Source organism: Eriocheir sinensis, chromosome 53 (assembly GCF_024679095.1).
Source record: "Eriocheir sinensis breed Jianghai 21 chromosome 53, ASM2467909v1, whole genome shotgun sequence".
Taxonomy (NCBI): Eukaryota; Metazoa; Arthropoda; class Malacostraca; order Decapoda; family Varunidae; genus Eriocheir; species Eriocheir sinensis.
Window position 1 is genome coordinate 8,916,519 of NC_066561.1, and position 14,197 is coordinate 8,930,715.

A 14,197-nucleotide genomic window follows, 5' to 3' on the forward strand; every position below is an offset into this window, starting at 1 on the left:
TTTAGGTGCACCTATATATATTCAGTTATTTATATATTTATTTGTTTATCTATTTAACTAGGTCTGCTGCCATTGCTTTCAGTATGTTGTAACTTGCGGTTGTAGGGGCTGGAGCTGGGGAGTCTACAAAAGGGGCCGGGATGATCTCGTCCAGAGGCTCGTATATGTTCCCTGTTCGACAATCAGGGTTTGGGGAAGGAGGCGTAGGCATGCGGGCGTCAGCTGTATCGAGGACAGTTACGCTGCATTGTTAGGAGCCGCTGGACGAGTCAGAGCGGTGCGGAAACACTAGGTTGTCGCCCCGTCCATTAATCGCCTCTGGCTGGGCGCGTATCTGACCTGTGGGACCTTGATTTTCTCACACCGGAGTGCAACAAGAAGCAACAAGCCTAAAGCAAGATTACCTCGGCGGGTAGAACCACACTTACCTATGTCCTATAAACAAGATTACCTTGGAAGGTAGAACCACTGCTACCGATGTCCTATAAACAAGATTACCTTGGAGGGTAGAACTAGATGTCCCAACAGTGAGCATAGCACGGTTGCTTCATAACCGCGCTAGGAATCTGAATCCCAGTGCGCTTTAAGATGTAGAAGGAAAGTGTTACTGGTATTATAATCGTATGTTTATGTTGCCATTCCTAATATTTACATCTTTTAGTGCTTGTGTGGAAGGCTGTCACTGGGTCACTACAAAGGACTCATTTCTTAGACTCTTGGTCGTCACACACAGGCGCGGCACACCCTTCATCGCACGCTTCAACCTGGCCATACAGCGGCTCCTGGACGCGGGCCTCATCAACTACTGGATGGACGACGTCATCAACACCTACGTCACCAACAAGCGGCTGCAGGACAATGGCTCTAAGCGTGACGGGAACCTTCAGGCGCCCACTACGGGGGTATGAGTAGGGGGGAGGGAGGGATTTTTTCTCTGTTATAGTCTGTTCAGAGCATGAAGGCGGTTCAAGGCGTGGCAGATTCCGGAATTCCCATGAGTGCGGCTCTGCCAGTTCGACCGCCAATTATCAGATTAGCACTCTCTCCCTACCTACCCACCCACAACCCACCTGCTTATCTCTCCCTCTCTCTCCCTCTCGACCCGGGGAAGGGACCGAAGGGGACACGCCGACCACCACCACCACCACCACTACCGCCACCACAACGCGGCACCATGGGAAAAAAATCGCTGCCACATGTCATAGAATTTATACAAATCGTTGTTATAATCCTAAACATCGACACTCATTGTACTATGTAGCTTCCTTTACTATATACAGAATATATAAAATATCACTTTCAAATAGCGCATGGATGGGAAATAAGAGAAAGACGCATGTACGAAGGTTGATTTGGCAGCATGGATAGAGGTAAACGACGATATCAGCTCCACCCTGAACCGCCTCCATGCTCTGAACAGACTATAGTACTTTTCTTTATTTGGTCTTTTCATCTTGCATTTTTCTTCATTCCCTCTCTCGGTCACCTTCTTTCTTCTGCTCTTTCTTTATTCTTTCTATTTTCTTTCTTACTTTCTTCCTTGTTTGCTTTCCTCATCTTGCTTTCTTTTCCTACTTCAAGCTCTTCTTTCCTCCATCTTTCTCTCGTTCTTTTCTTTCTCACTTTATTCTTTTTTCCGTCTCTCTATCTTTTCTTATGACGCCAGAAAACAAACTATAAAGAAAGAACGACCCCAACATATACTCCACCAAAGCGAACAGCGACTCAGGCAACATCTCACGACACTTCTCCCCGCAGACCATCACCCTCTCGTCTTGCCTCGCCCCTGCAGGATGTACGCGGCCAGGTGGTGCTGGGGCTGCGTCACCTGCAAGTCACCTTCTACATCCTGTTCGTGGGCCACGCTGCCGGAACACTTTCCTTCCTCGCTGAGAGCTACCTGACCTGACCTCCCTCACTACTGACCGACCTATGTGTTGTTAGCGTTCTTTTACATTGAATTACAGATGATGTCCATGTGGTGGTGTTTTTTTTTTCCTTTTAGCTCTTTTTTTTTTTATTCAAGACAGAAGGCATGGAATTTTTGCGCGCACAAGACATTAATGGACACCTTACTGGAAGTCTTCATATCCTTTATTCTCTCTCTTCCTATCTGTCTATCTATCTATCTATCTGTCTATCTATCTATCTATCTATATCTACCTCTCAGAAGATCAAATTTGACACAAGTACGTAAGTTATGTGCGGTGCAGTATTGTACATCATCAAGCTCACTCACCTGCTGGCGAGAGGATGGACAAAGTTAAGTCTTCACAAAAAGGTGACGAGGAACATTAAATCTACAGGAGGCCACGAGTTCCACGAGGAAGACGACGAGCGCCGCAGCGTGCCCCAGGGAGAGCATGTAGAAGATGGCCTGCACGTGGAGCACTCCCAGGGCGGCGCGTTCTTGGGCAGCCTGAGGAAGGGGAAGGAGGAAAACAGTAAATACCGGGCGTCACAAAGACTAGGAAAATATTTAAGAAAACTCGCAGCCACCATGATGAACACCGACCTTAGATTTGAGGCACGAGAGGATCCAAGTCGAATCAATCAGTATGTTGGAACGCTTTTGAACGGTTCGAAAGAAGGGTCAGACTCACGCTTAGGACTCATGATCAAGGCTTGTACACAAAAAAAATAAAATCCTTAGAAGGCGCGAGAGATTTTTCACGCTCACAAGACTCATAATCGAGCTGGTAATCTGAATCCCAGTTCGCATTTAGATATAAGGGAAAGTGTTACGGGTATCCTAATCTTATGTTTATGTTGCTTTTCCTAGTATTTACAACTCTTAGGACCCCTTTCACAGTCACTTTGTTTGTTTTGATCGTTACCAATGGCTGTTATCGCCGCTATAGTATTTCCATGTAAAACTGGCCGATGGGGTAGTGGCGGCTGCGGGGTTAGCCTAGCCCCGCACCTTGCCACACACTCTCAACACCTCTCGCTTCCTCTGCAGCCGCCACTACCCCATAGGCCAGTTTCACGTGGAAAACTATAGCGTCGATCGCCGCCATTGGTAACAATCAAAACAAACAAAACGACTGTGAAAACGGCCCTAAGACTGAGCTGGTATAGTCGCCCCGTTGTACACACTCACAAATCGGCACACTCGTTCGCTGCTCAAACCTTTGTCTCGAACTCATCATCAGACGCTTGAAGACTTTACGCCATTCTTATGTATATGGAAGAACATGAGTCAGGACGTTCTTCACCAGGGGAGCTCCTAAGCATGCAAGAAGGCCGTACTTGAGGTTACTGTTTAATGTTGAAGACTCTGTGACCCGAATTCTCAAACCTTTCCGTCGCCCAATTACACATATTTGACGAGGCTTTCGCAGGCGTTTCGGGCATTTTCAGGTATAGTTTAATGGCCCTGGTGGTTGTTTAACTCTTCTTCTGTACCATGAATGTGAAAAAAAACTCATGAAAGCCTGATTAATCTCCATTTTGATCTTTGAAAATAGTTGATGTGCGAGGTGGCAGCGTCTGAGAATACCGCCCTGTTCCTCACCACAGCCACCCTGCTCATGCTTCTCCTCTCCTTCCGCCGCCCCGTCGAGTACAAGCTGATGACGTCGTCCATCCAGTAGGTGATGAGGCCGCTCTCGAGGAACCTTTGGAGGGAGCGATCGATCCGACGCTTGAACGATGTGCCGCGCCTGGAGGAGATGCAAAGGTGATATTTACAGAAATTTACATAGAAAATCAGACCACACAGACCCCATGGTCCAGACTAGGTGGCCTGTCCTTACCCCTAAGTGATTCTACATTAATCAGATGGCTCCAAAACGTTGCTTTTCTACTCTAGTTAATATTAAGTTCAAGGAAGTGACGGTCGAGCTTGTTTTTAAAGGAGTCAATCGTGTTACACTGGACCACTGACGGAGGGAGCTTATTCCATTCTCGCACTACGACGTTGGTGAAGAAAAATTTGGTGCAGTCTGAATTTACTTGTTTACATTTGAGTTTTATGCCATTGTTCCTCGTTCGCAAAGTGTCATCGATCATAAACAATTTTGATCTGTCTACATTCGTGAAACCATTAAGGATTTTAAAATTTCGATCAGTTTTCCTCGGAGGCGACGAGGATGAGTGTCTGCGAGAGGCGGATTGGCCAAGACAAGGAAAGGTCTCCATGTTACCATTTTAAAATCAGTTCTTCGCCAAAAATTTATAACCAGTGCATAGTATTTTGTTTACATCAACTCATATCCTCTAATTTACATTTTTATCCTTATTTATTTAGTTAGTTGTTTCTGTTAACCCGTCCGCTGCGATTGGCACGGATTTCGCCTTCACTGGTAACCTGATAACATATGCTCCCAGGTCTTTCTGTGCCTCTGTGGTGGGTAGTGGAGTGTTTCCCATGTGGTACTGGTATGCTGGATGTCCTCCCAATGTGCATGACCTCACATTTTTCTTCACTAAATTGGAGCAGCCATTTTTTGTTCCACTCCTGTAGCTTGGTGATGTCTTCTTGTAGGAAATCCGCATCCAAGGGGTTAATTCTTTTTTTTTATTGTACTAAACTCTAATGTTCTTTATACTGTTTAACATTCATTCTTTGCGTCTTTATCACTTCAAGAAAACCTTTTATCCCATACGATTGAAGTCAGATAATATGTAACATCTTAACTTTCTATTTATTTATTTACTTATTCATCTATTTACCTTTTTTTTTACAACAAAGGAGACAGCTCAAGGGGACACAAAAAAAGGAAACAATAACAAAAAAGAAAACCCCGCTACTCGCTGCTCCTAAAAAGAATCCAAAGAGGTGGCCGAAAGAGAGGTCAATTTCGGGAGGAGAGGTGTCCAGATACCGTTTACTTTTTCTATTGCTTATATGGACTTTATACTATTCCATCATCATATTCCTTTTACCCACCCGACCCTTGAGTCCGCGCGCTACCCACCTGAAGGCAAAGGTGTTCCCGGCAAACAGGGGGTACCGCGCAGTCCCGATGTGAAGCGGGTTCTCTCCTGCGGTGGTGTAACTCTCCGTGATGATCCTGATGCCGTAGTAGTTGCGAACGTACGAGAACCTACCAGCAAGGATCTTCTGCACCGCTTCGTCGTTGTCTATGCGGGCCTGAAACGTGATAGCCTTGTTAGTTTATATTAAAAGAGGCAGCTCCGGACAGTACACACTGCACACTGTACTTGGGACGAAACTACACTAACGTTCATATATTTTAACCCGTCCGCTGCGATTGGCACGGATTTCCCCTTCACTGGTAGCCTGGTAACATATGCTCCCAGGTCTCTCTGTCCCTCTGTGGTGGGTAGTGGAGTGTTTCCCATGTGGTATTGATATGCTGGATTTCCCCTCCCAAGATGCATGCGATGTGTACGATAATCTCCCAACGCTGCCGTACTCCCTAACCTGCATGCGGTCCTTTATGAAGTGGTAATAAGGGTTTTCACTGCTGCTTAGGAGGAGGTTGAAGGCGCCGCTGAAGGTGTGCGTCCCCCACTTCCATCCCCCTTGCCTCTGCAGTGCCACCAAATCCTCGAAGTTGTTGATGGTCGTGGATTTCCCCTGCACGACGAGGTGGGAGACGAGGGAGCTGGTGTAGGAGGTCCTCAGTATCAGGCAGCCCATCAGCCACACCGCCACCATGATCTGGGAATGAAAGACGATGATGTAAGAATGTAAACGTTAGAGAAGTAAACGTTTTTGTCTGTACTATAAATGAAATAATAAGAAATGCTAGCAAGGTATGTACGTGTTTTCTAGACAATGAAACAATGCATATATTTTTGATCTGGGAATGAAAGACGATAGTATTGATGTAAGAATATAAACGCTAGAGAAGTAAACGTTTTCTAGAGAAGTAAACGTTTTTGTCTGTACTTTAAATGAACTAATAAAAAAAATGCTAGCCAGGTATATACGTGTTTTCTAGACAATGAAACAATACATATATTTTTGATCTGGAAGTGAAAGACGATAGTATTGATGTAAGACTGTAAAAGCTTGAGAAGTAGACGTTTTTCTCTGTACTTTAAATGAAATAATAAAAAATGCTAGAAAGGTATATACGTGTTTTCTAGACAATGTAACAATATAACAAGCCACCGAGGTATATGTATCAAATAAAATGACTATACCATGATCTGGGAATGAAAGACGATAGTATTGATGTAAGAATGTAAACGCTAGAGAAGTAAACGTTTTGTCTGTACTATGAATGAAATAATAAAAAATGCTAGCAAGGTATATACGTGTTTTCTAGACGATGCAACAACACATATTTTTGATCTGGGAATGAAAGACGATAGTATTGATGTAAGAATGTAAAAGCTAGAGAAGTAGACATTTTTCTCTGTACTATAAATGAAATAATAAAAAATGCTAGCAAGGTATATACGTGTTTTCTAGACAATGCAACAATATATATCTATTTTTTACAGCAGAGGAGTCAGTTCAAGGGCATAAAAAAGGTAACATATATGAAAAAAAGCCCGCTACTCACTGCTCCTGTAACAAGGCAGCGAGGTATATGTATCAAATAAAATGACTATACCATTAATGTAACTATAAAAAGCTAGCGAAGAACAAGTATTTCTTTCCTGTAAAACAATATCATAATCGAAATCAGTTTTTTTTTTTACTGTGTGTGTGTGTGTGTGTGTGTGTGTGTGTTTTACAGCAGAGGAGACAGTGCAAGGGCGTAAAAAAAAATAATAATAATAATAATAATAATGAAAAAAAAAAGCCCGCTACTTACTGCATGTGTGTTATAAGTGTGTGTGTGTGTGTGTGTGTGTGTGTGTGTTTTACAACAAAGGAGGCAGCTCAAGGGCACAAAAAAAGAACACAATAATAAAAAAAGCCCGCTACTCGCTGTGTGTGTGTGTGTGTGTGTGTGTGTGGTGGGGGGGGGTTAAGCACTCGCCTGTCCTGTGCTGCTGGCGGGCGGCTCGTAGGGTTGGTCCTCCAGCAGCAGCCCCCAGCCGTAGAAGAGGGACGAGTAGAGGGACATTGAGGGTATCCTGGACAGGCTCTCCCCCGCCCTGAGCAGGAGCCAGAGGGTGACGCTCCACACCATGACGGCGCTCACGACCCCGGCCCAAACCGAGGCTGGGGAAGAGTCGGGGTCAGGAACTTCTTTTTTTGTCATTTTAACAGCTTAACATTTTTCTTATATACAGTCGTCGGTGGCAATCCAAATAAATTATAAATAAATAAAGAGTCGGGGTCAGTAACTTCTTTCTTCATCGTTTTAACAGCTGAACATTTTTTTATATACAGTCGTAAGTGGCAACCCAAATAAATTATAAATAAATAAATAGGTATATAGAAGAAAGAAAGCTCAGAACACGCTGCCTCCATAAAAACATGACAGAGGAAAATGCCCACAAAATCGGTTAATTTTTGTAATAGAATGTGCATATAGGTAGAGAGAGAGAGAGAGAGAGAGAGAGAGAGAGAGAGAGAGAGAGAGAGAGAGAGAGAGAGAGAGAGAGAGAGAGAGAGAGAGAGAGAGAGAGAGAGAGAGAGAGAGAGAGAGAGAGAGAGAGAGAGAGAGAGAGAGAGAGAGAGAGAGAGAGATTAATTGATTGATTGATTGAGACATAGACAAGTAGAGATAGATAGATACATATATACATAAAAAATACACAGATAGAAAGAGTGTAATTTGCTATACATACAACAATAACATCACAACAACCACCATAACCTCACCTTCATACGGCCTCACCAACGCCATGTACTCCGGCAGAGACTTGGGCTTCAGTGACAGGATGGCCATCTCCTCCCCTATGTACGGCCGGCAGAACTCCACCACGGCGGCTCTCTGCGGCGTCAGCGTGAGGTCCATGGAGAAGTCGGCCTCCTCGTGTTGCAGCGTGCCCACCGTGCCTGTCCAGTTGCCGCCGGGTGTCTGAAGGCCGAAGTTGCCGTCCACTGGTTCTCGCACGACGTAACTGAGGGAGTGTTATTGGGTCGTATTGCAAGATATTTCGCAGCCCAAGAACACATTTGACAAGGATTTCGTAGGAGTTTTTGGACATTTCCCTGGTGGTAGTTTGACCCTTCTGTACCATGAACCTAAAACAACACTCATTAGAACCTGATTGACCCCTTCTTTGACCTTTAGAAATTGCTGATGTGAGGAATGAAAGTGTCTTGTAATTCCGACCGATGTGTTTTGTGTCGGGTAAGGATCGGTCGGTTTTCGTCTCTGTCCTCCGAAGCAGAAGACGAAGAAGAAGAAGAAGTATATAAATGAGAATAGGAATAAGAATAGGAATAAGGAATAAGGATAGGAATAAGAAGGAGGAAAAAGAAGAAGAAAAGAACACGGACAATAATAAGAACAAGAACAGAAACAATAACAAAAATAACAAGAACGAAAACTGAAGAACAAGAAGAACAAGAATAGGAACAAAATGAACAAGAACAAGAACAGGAAGAAAGAAAACAAGAACAAGAAGAACAAGAACAAGAACAGGAACTAGAACAACAAGAAGAAGCATAAGAAATAGAAGAACGAGAACTAGAAAAACAATAATCAGAAGGGCAAAAAACAAACAAAAAACAAGAACAAGAACAAAATGAGAAGAAGAGGTCTCACGTAAAGTTTAAATGCGGTGCCAGCGCGGCCATCATGCGGGTGTTGAGGGAGTCGGTCAGCAGCACCACAGTCCCCGGCGCGTCGCGTACTCGCTCGTAGTCGATGTAGGGAAAGTACTTCATCGTGACAAGCCGGAACTGGTGCCCTTGGAAGTCTTCAAAGCGGCCTAGAGATGAAAAGGTTACTACACTTACCTACCTACATATATACATACATATATACATACCTTGATGGTCTATGTGTTGCCCCTTCTATGCACGCCATGACCTGCCCAAGTCCATTTCTTATATATGGACAGGTCATGTCATGATTGAATTTGTTTACCTCAAAGTATGCCCGTCAGGCAATACTATGAATGACTCACTTTTATAGAAGTACTACAGCCATGGCATGCAGCAGAGACGATTTCTTTGTGAGTAAGGATCCCGACACGCTATACTAGTGAGGCTGAGCTAGACTAAGAGAGAAGGGAGGGACGGGTCGATGGGTGTTCAGCAGTACCTTCGCGGAGGAAGTCAGTGTTCCTGGGCAGCCCGTCAGCCAGGTACCAGCGGTAGAGTCGCCGCACCCCAGCCTGCCCCGCGTCGCAGTAGTGGCAGCGACGGAACACCTGGACTCGTTCTGGCCTGTCTGTACAGGAAAAGGTGGCTTTGCTATTCAGTTCGACTGTGCCAGCTTTGACTGAAACCTGCGTCCGTGCCCTCAAGAAAAGAACCCATATATTTATATCTATCTGTCTATTCATTAACACACACACACACACACACACACACACACACACACATACTGTCGGCAAAAAGATCCACAACATCCCCATCTCATAATCTTTGGTTACCCAGTGATGTGGTCACCGGCGCAAGGTAGAGGGCGAGGCGAGTGTTGCGGAGCGCAGCGTGCATGAGGAGCGCGTCCAAGCCTTTCTCGCTGCCGACCGCCACCACCCGCGTCTCGGGCTGCAGCCAGAGCTTGGACCACGACAGGAACCTGGCGATGAGGGCGATCCTGCCGTTAGTGTTGTCCAGCAGCAGCACGCGACACGAGGGTTTGGTCTTGCTCCACACGTCCGCCAGCTGCGGCGTCTTTATCTTCCCGCGCGACTCGTGTACGTCTTGCACGTGCAGGACACGGGAGTCCGAGTTGAGGCTCTCCAAGTCCATCAGCACCACTAGAGTGTCTTTCATTATGCTGAAATATTATAAACAACAGAATTTCAATTACAGTATGTGTGTTATTCATATAATTGGCCCATTTTCTTTTTCTTGTTATCTGCATCATCAAAGAGTTCCATCACACAACGCCCTTTACTCACCTCTCCAGTAAGGCCACACTCCTGGAGGTGCCGGGGCCTGCCAGCAGCAGATTACAACCCACAAAGTAGTGTTCCATCAGCTGCCTCGCCCCGACCACCAAGCCATCAGCAACAAGGGCAGGTGAGTCTCTCTTCAGGCCATGATCAGCAAGGCGAGTAGGCAGCCCTCGGCTCACCACGGCCCTCCACGCTGCCTCCTGGCCCGCCGCGTTCACCGGAGACACGACGGCAGCCCACACGCCCACAGTCACGACCCGGATGACCCTCGGACCGACCCTTGGCGACGGGAACACAGTAAAGAAAAGAGGCATTGTTACGTTACGGTGACCCTCACGACCCTCAGCCCGGGGGAATGATGTCAATGTTACACTGATGTAAATAAAGTCAGAAGCGAAGCACAAACAAAAAAAGACACCTAAATTCTCCAAAACCACCAGCATCTCAGTCAACGGGTCGACTCTTCAACTTATGGACAAGAAAACAGCGCAAAAGAGAGATTATGTCAGGGAACTGTTATCATACTGCACTTTTTACTATACAGTCATAATGTAACAAAAAAGCAGAGAAAGAAAGAAAATGCAACGCTAGCAGGTTAGGGGCACTTAAAGCTTTCCACAGCCTGGCTCTTTTAACACGGGGCGACACTATCAAATCGTCCGCCCGCCACTGTGGGGGTCATCGCCATGCCGAGGAATGATACTTACGCTGAGCATCGTTCATCACGGTAGAGTTGTTGCTTGCGCTGCTGCTGCTATGAGAGACTGGTTACCCCCGCGGACTAGTTTTTAATGGTGGTCTCTTATTTGCTTCCTTGATACTTTTCGCTGAGCGGATCTTCTTCCAGCAGATCCCTCATTAGCTTGGTCATGGGCAACCCGACGACGGCGTAACCCCGGCCTGGAGCCAGGCGTGGTGGGCGTGGAGTGTGTTGTTCACCATGAGGGGGCCCTCTGCGGTCCATCACTCGACAGGTGTTCCGCGGTGACTGGGCAGCAGCTGGCTTGTCTGGTGGTCGGCGGTGTTGGTGTTCCTCCGTCTTCTCTCTTGAGTGAGGTGTTGTGAGTTGGCTGTGTCCTCACGTGCGGTGTCGTCCTCGTGGCCGACTGGTCAGTAAGGTAGGAGGCAGTATGGTGACCTTGCCTTTCCGCCATTCTTAGTTATCCGTGGCAAGAAGCGCCACCCAAACAGAGGCCGTCACGGCCCGGTGCTCGCTTCCAATCCTTTCATGATATACCACGGAACAGATACAAAACAAATTGTATAATGCATATTTTATTAATGTATTGTACAGTAAAGTATTGATAACAGATATAGCAAAGGAAGAGAGAAAGACAAAGGAAAGACAAACAATTATCATGAACAGAACTCAGGGAAGTATTTCCTTTGTGGACATCGGTCTCGTTGAGTCGCGACTGGTCGTAATCGTGACGCAGACTACCACCAAGGACTTAGTCAAGGTCGACAGTTGTGTGTTGCTGACATTTATTGGGAAACTTCAATAAATACCGACAGACTGGCGAATGAAAGATAGAAACCGACTGACTAGCTGACTTGGGGCGGTCATACTAAAGACAAGCCTGAGCTTTGAATACGGACCACAAGAGCATCATTGTATAATTATTCCCACTCATCTGCTGCCCTGCTCGTTAACTAGTTTTGGCCAATCACCTTCCTGAATCTGAAGTTATAAAGTTTGTTCCGATTGGTGCGAGTTCCGACGTCTTCATCAGAGCATTCAATAAATTTCCCAGACGTTTAAAGAATCAGAGCGTGGGGCGGGACAAGACAGCTCCCCCCGGCGCCGTAGATGGACAGGAGGCTGTCGTTCAGCAGGCGCCGCACCCACTTCCGCACTGTAGTGGGGCTGCGGCCGGTCATCTTGGCAATGGTCCTGAAGGACAGCCCGCCCGCCCACAGGTACATGTACCACACGCGTTCATTCAGACCCGTCTTAAAGCACCTTTGACAGGGACTCATGGTCGCCGGATATTTGTCTCCATGTAGCCTGCCGGAAATAAATAGTCCCTAACGGCACTGCGTTAGTAAAGTGCAGGAATTATCATATTACTTTTGTAATTCAGTGATACGATGTTACATGAGGAATTTGGGCTAATAATGCTGAGGTATTACAAGCGTCAAGCAATATAATGTTACATATTTAAAGTCATTAAATGTTTCATGTGTAAAGTCTTCGTGTAATGATTAATAAGCGTCCTTGCAATGTAAGCCGGTGCTTTAATACTGCACCTGTAACGTTATGGACGCCGAGTTAACGGCTTATACTGTATCTCACTTCAAAACATATGCATGTTATATTCTAATAGAAAGCAATTCATAAAATAAGCAGAAATACAGCAAATAAGATTTAAGGAATGCAGTAAAAATGTGTAAATATGTCGTCTTGGCGTTACTTCATAATGAAACGTGTGACGGCAGTGAAAATATATAAATTTATCCTGTTGACGACATTTGTTTGTGAATGAATTGAGAACACACCTCATGACCTGAACGCCTCGGTAAAAACGAGTCCTCTGCGCCTCGGCCGCTGCCTTGACGAGCCTCGGCGTGACGCGTTTGTGATGCGGGACAGCTGCAGCGGCGCCGACTGAATCAGTCCACCTAACCCGGCATGCTCTCTTATTAAAGGGTTGACTTAGGACCCAAAGTGTCGTACTGATGGTAGACATTTTCTTTTTTGCTTCCAGAACGCGCAAGTTAATTGGTACCTTCTTTGTGGTACAATTGATTCTCGGAAAGCACAACTAAGATATGAATAATGTGTTGTACTTGGGGATACCAAAGCTTGGTGGTTGTGTTGCTTATACAAAACATAAGCAAATAGCTGAAACAGCTTCTTGTTTTTAAACTTTTCTCATTGAATATGCCATAAATAATCAATTCACAATTAATATACAACAATGGAAGGTACTGTATAGTTGTATTTTTCTAGTTCTCTCCGTTTCGCTTTTCTGTCCCACAGCGGCGAAGGTTCAGGCAAGGCGAAGTTCAGGGGGAAGAAGTTTTATAACGCACACACTGATTTTGAATAATATTTTGATTCATGTTTACTAATGAGTTGCATGCTGAATTTTGACGATACATTATATACAAAATATAACAGAAGTAATATTTTAGTCACTTTAAATTCTGGTGGACATTACTAAAATGCAAATTACGATGTGTGTGTGGCATTGGGAATCGAACAGTTAAAGGCTCACTTGTTACTCTACACGACAGCCTGTAGTCCCTTGCTGCAACGAACGCCAAAAGCGGGAACAGAATTCTAAGAAAGAGGCAAAAGTGTCACTGTAAAGGAGGGAAGTTCATCATATTCGAGCAAGCAAGATGACACTTGGCGAACCAACAGATAGGAGATGAAAGGCAGGTCATGTGAGGTGGATTGCCAAACACAGCGATGACAATAACTTCCTTACAGTGAACCAGACTGCTCAAAAGAAATAAAATAATAAAATAAAACCTCGCAACACAATGCACAAATAAAATAATACAGAAGACTATACCGAAAGGATCATTCATTTGGTTCGGGCGGTGTCTTGATTACGTCCTTCTTGAAAGACATGAAGTCGCAGGAAGATGGAAACACAGATGAAAGAAGGCTTTCCCAAAGTTCACCAGCGACAGGGTGAAAAAGTGAGTATATTGTCGACTCTTGCATTAGGAAATTGAACAGCATAGAGATGAGTCAAATCCCCGTTGAATGCCAAGGATGAGCTATAGTCTGTTAAAACGAAGATTTCCTCTGGTGCCTAGGTAGCGTTTGACAGGCCTTTCCTGATTGCCTGGACTCCTCTCTGGCTCTCTGGGAGGTTGTCTGTCAGTCACACATGCTCGCGTGCTACATTTTTTTCTTTATTATTTGCTTTCTGTCACCTCTTTTACAAGAAGGACATTTTGATTGACATTATTAGCCTCAGCATGGATTACATAAGTCACATATGTTTGTAAAATAATCAGTAAAATAATAACTAAAGAAATTATGACGAGTATAAACCGAAAAACAAGTCTAAAGGGTTATACCACTTTTTTTCATATCATTTCCGTTTGCAAGAACTGTTAACTCTGTAGTGAAATAAACCATTTCCCCCTGAGAGAGATAAGTTAAGGGAACGCCTTCGAAGCGAAACTCAGTGTATAAGCTTAGAGAATGTCATTTAGGAACCGTCGAGTAATGTAAACGTTGCTGGCCGTGTCCGTAGAGTTTACCGCGTCACTACCACGGTAACGCTCCGACCGTAAAACACAATACGTCTTGTAGGCATTGAAAAATTGGTGAAAG

The 14,197-nt window shown here is 45.0% G+C and overlaps 3 protein-coding genes and 1 long non-coding RNA gene across 4 annotated transcripts; 1 reads left to right on the forward strand and 3 right to left on the reverse strand.

Annotated features, from left to right (window-relative positions):
• The first annotated feature begins 3,204 nt into the window (after positions 1-3,204).
• Positions 3,205-5,979, forward strand: LOC126983137 (uncharacterized). Its single transcript, XR_007735514.1, has 4 exons — positions 3,205-3,363; positions 3,523-3,682; positions 5,444-5,727; positions 5,897-5,979. It is a non-coding gene; the product is annotated as an uncharacterized LOC126983137 (long non-coding RNA).
• On the reverse strand, positions 4,766-5,629 carry LOC126983136 (uncharacterized). Its single transcript, XM_050835634.1, has 2 exons — positions 5,393-5,629; positions 4,766-5,098 (listed from the first exon to the last, which is right to left on the reverse strand). Exons 1-2 carry the CDS (start codon positions 5,627-5,629, stop codon positions 4,865-4,867), a joined length of 471 nt encoding a protein of 156 aa, XP_050691591.1. The 3' UTR covers positions 4,766-4,864.
• A 917-nt stretch (positions 5,980-6,896) lies between the features above and the next one.
• On the reverse strand, positions 6,897-8,325 carry LOC126983123 (glutamate [NMDA] receptor subunit 1-like). Its single transcript, XM_050835619.1, has 2 exons — positions 7,700-8,325; positions 6,897-7,093 (listed from the first exon to the last, which is right to left on the reverse strand). The coding sequence occupies exons 1-2, from the start codon at positions 7,833-7,835 to the stop codon at positions 6,897-6,899; spliced, it is 333 nt and encodes a 110-aa protein (XP_050691576.1). The 5' UTR covers positions 7,836-8,325.
• A 206-nt stretch (positions 8,326-8,531) lies between these two features.
• On the reverse strand, positions 8,532-12,195 carry LOC126983138 (uncharacterized). The gene has a single exon (XM_050835636.1). The coding sequence runs from the start codon at positions 9,770-9,772 to the stop codon at positions 9,410-9,412; it is 363 nt and encodes a 120-aa protein (XP_050691593.1). The 5' UTR covers positions 9,773-12,195; the 3' UTR covers positions 8,532-9,409.
• Positions 12,196-14,197: the final 2,002 nt, after the last annotated feature.

Coding starts and splice junctions, on each gene's coding strand:
- LOC126983136 (XM_050835634.1), bottom strand. CDS start 5,629: ATGGTGGCGGTGTGGCTGATGGGCTGCCTGATACTGAGGACCTCCTAC. Junction 5,099..5,392: donor TCATAAAGGACCGCATGCAG/GTTAGGGAGTAC, acceptor ATCACGTTTCAG/GCCCGCATAGACAACGACGA.
- LOC126983138 (XM_050835636.1), bottom strand. CDS start 9,772: ATGAAAGACACTCTAGTGGTGCTGATGGACTTGGAGAGCCTCAACTCG.
- LOC126983123 (XM_050835619.1), bottom strand. CDS start 7,835: ATGGACCTCACGCTGACGCCGCAGAGAGCCGCCGTGGTGGAGTTCTGC. Junction 7,094..7,699: donor GTTGGTGAGGCCGTATGAAG/GTGAGGTTATGG, acceptor ACTCTTCCCCAG/CCTCGGTTTGGGCCGGGGTC.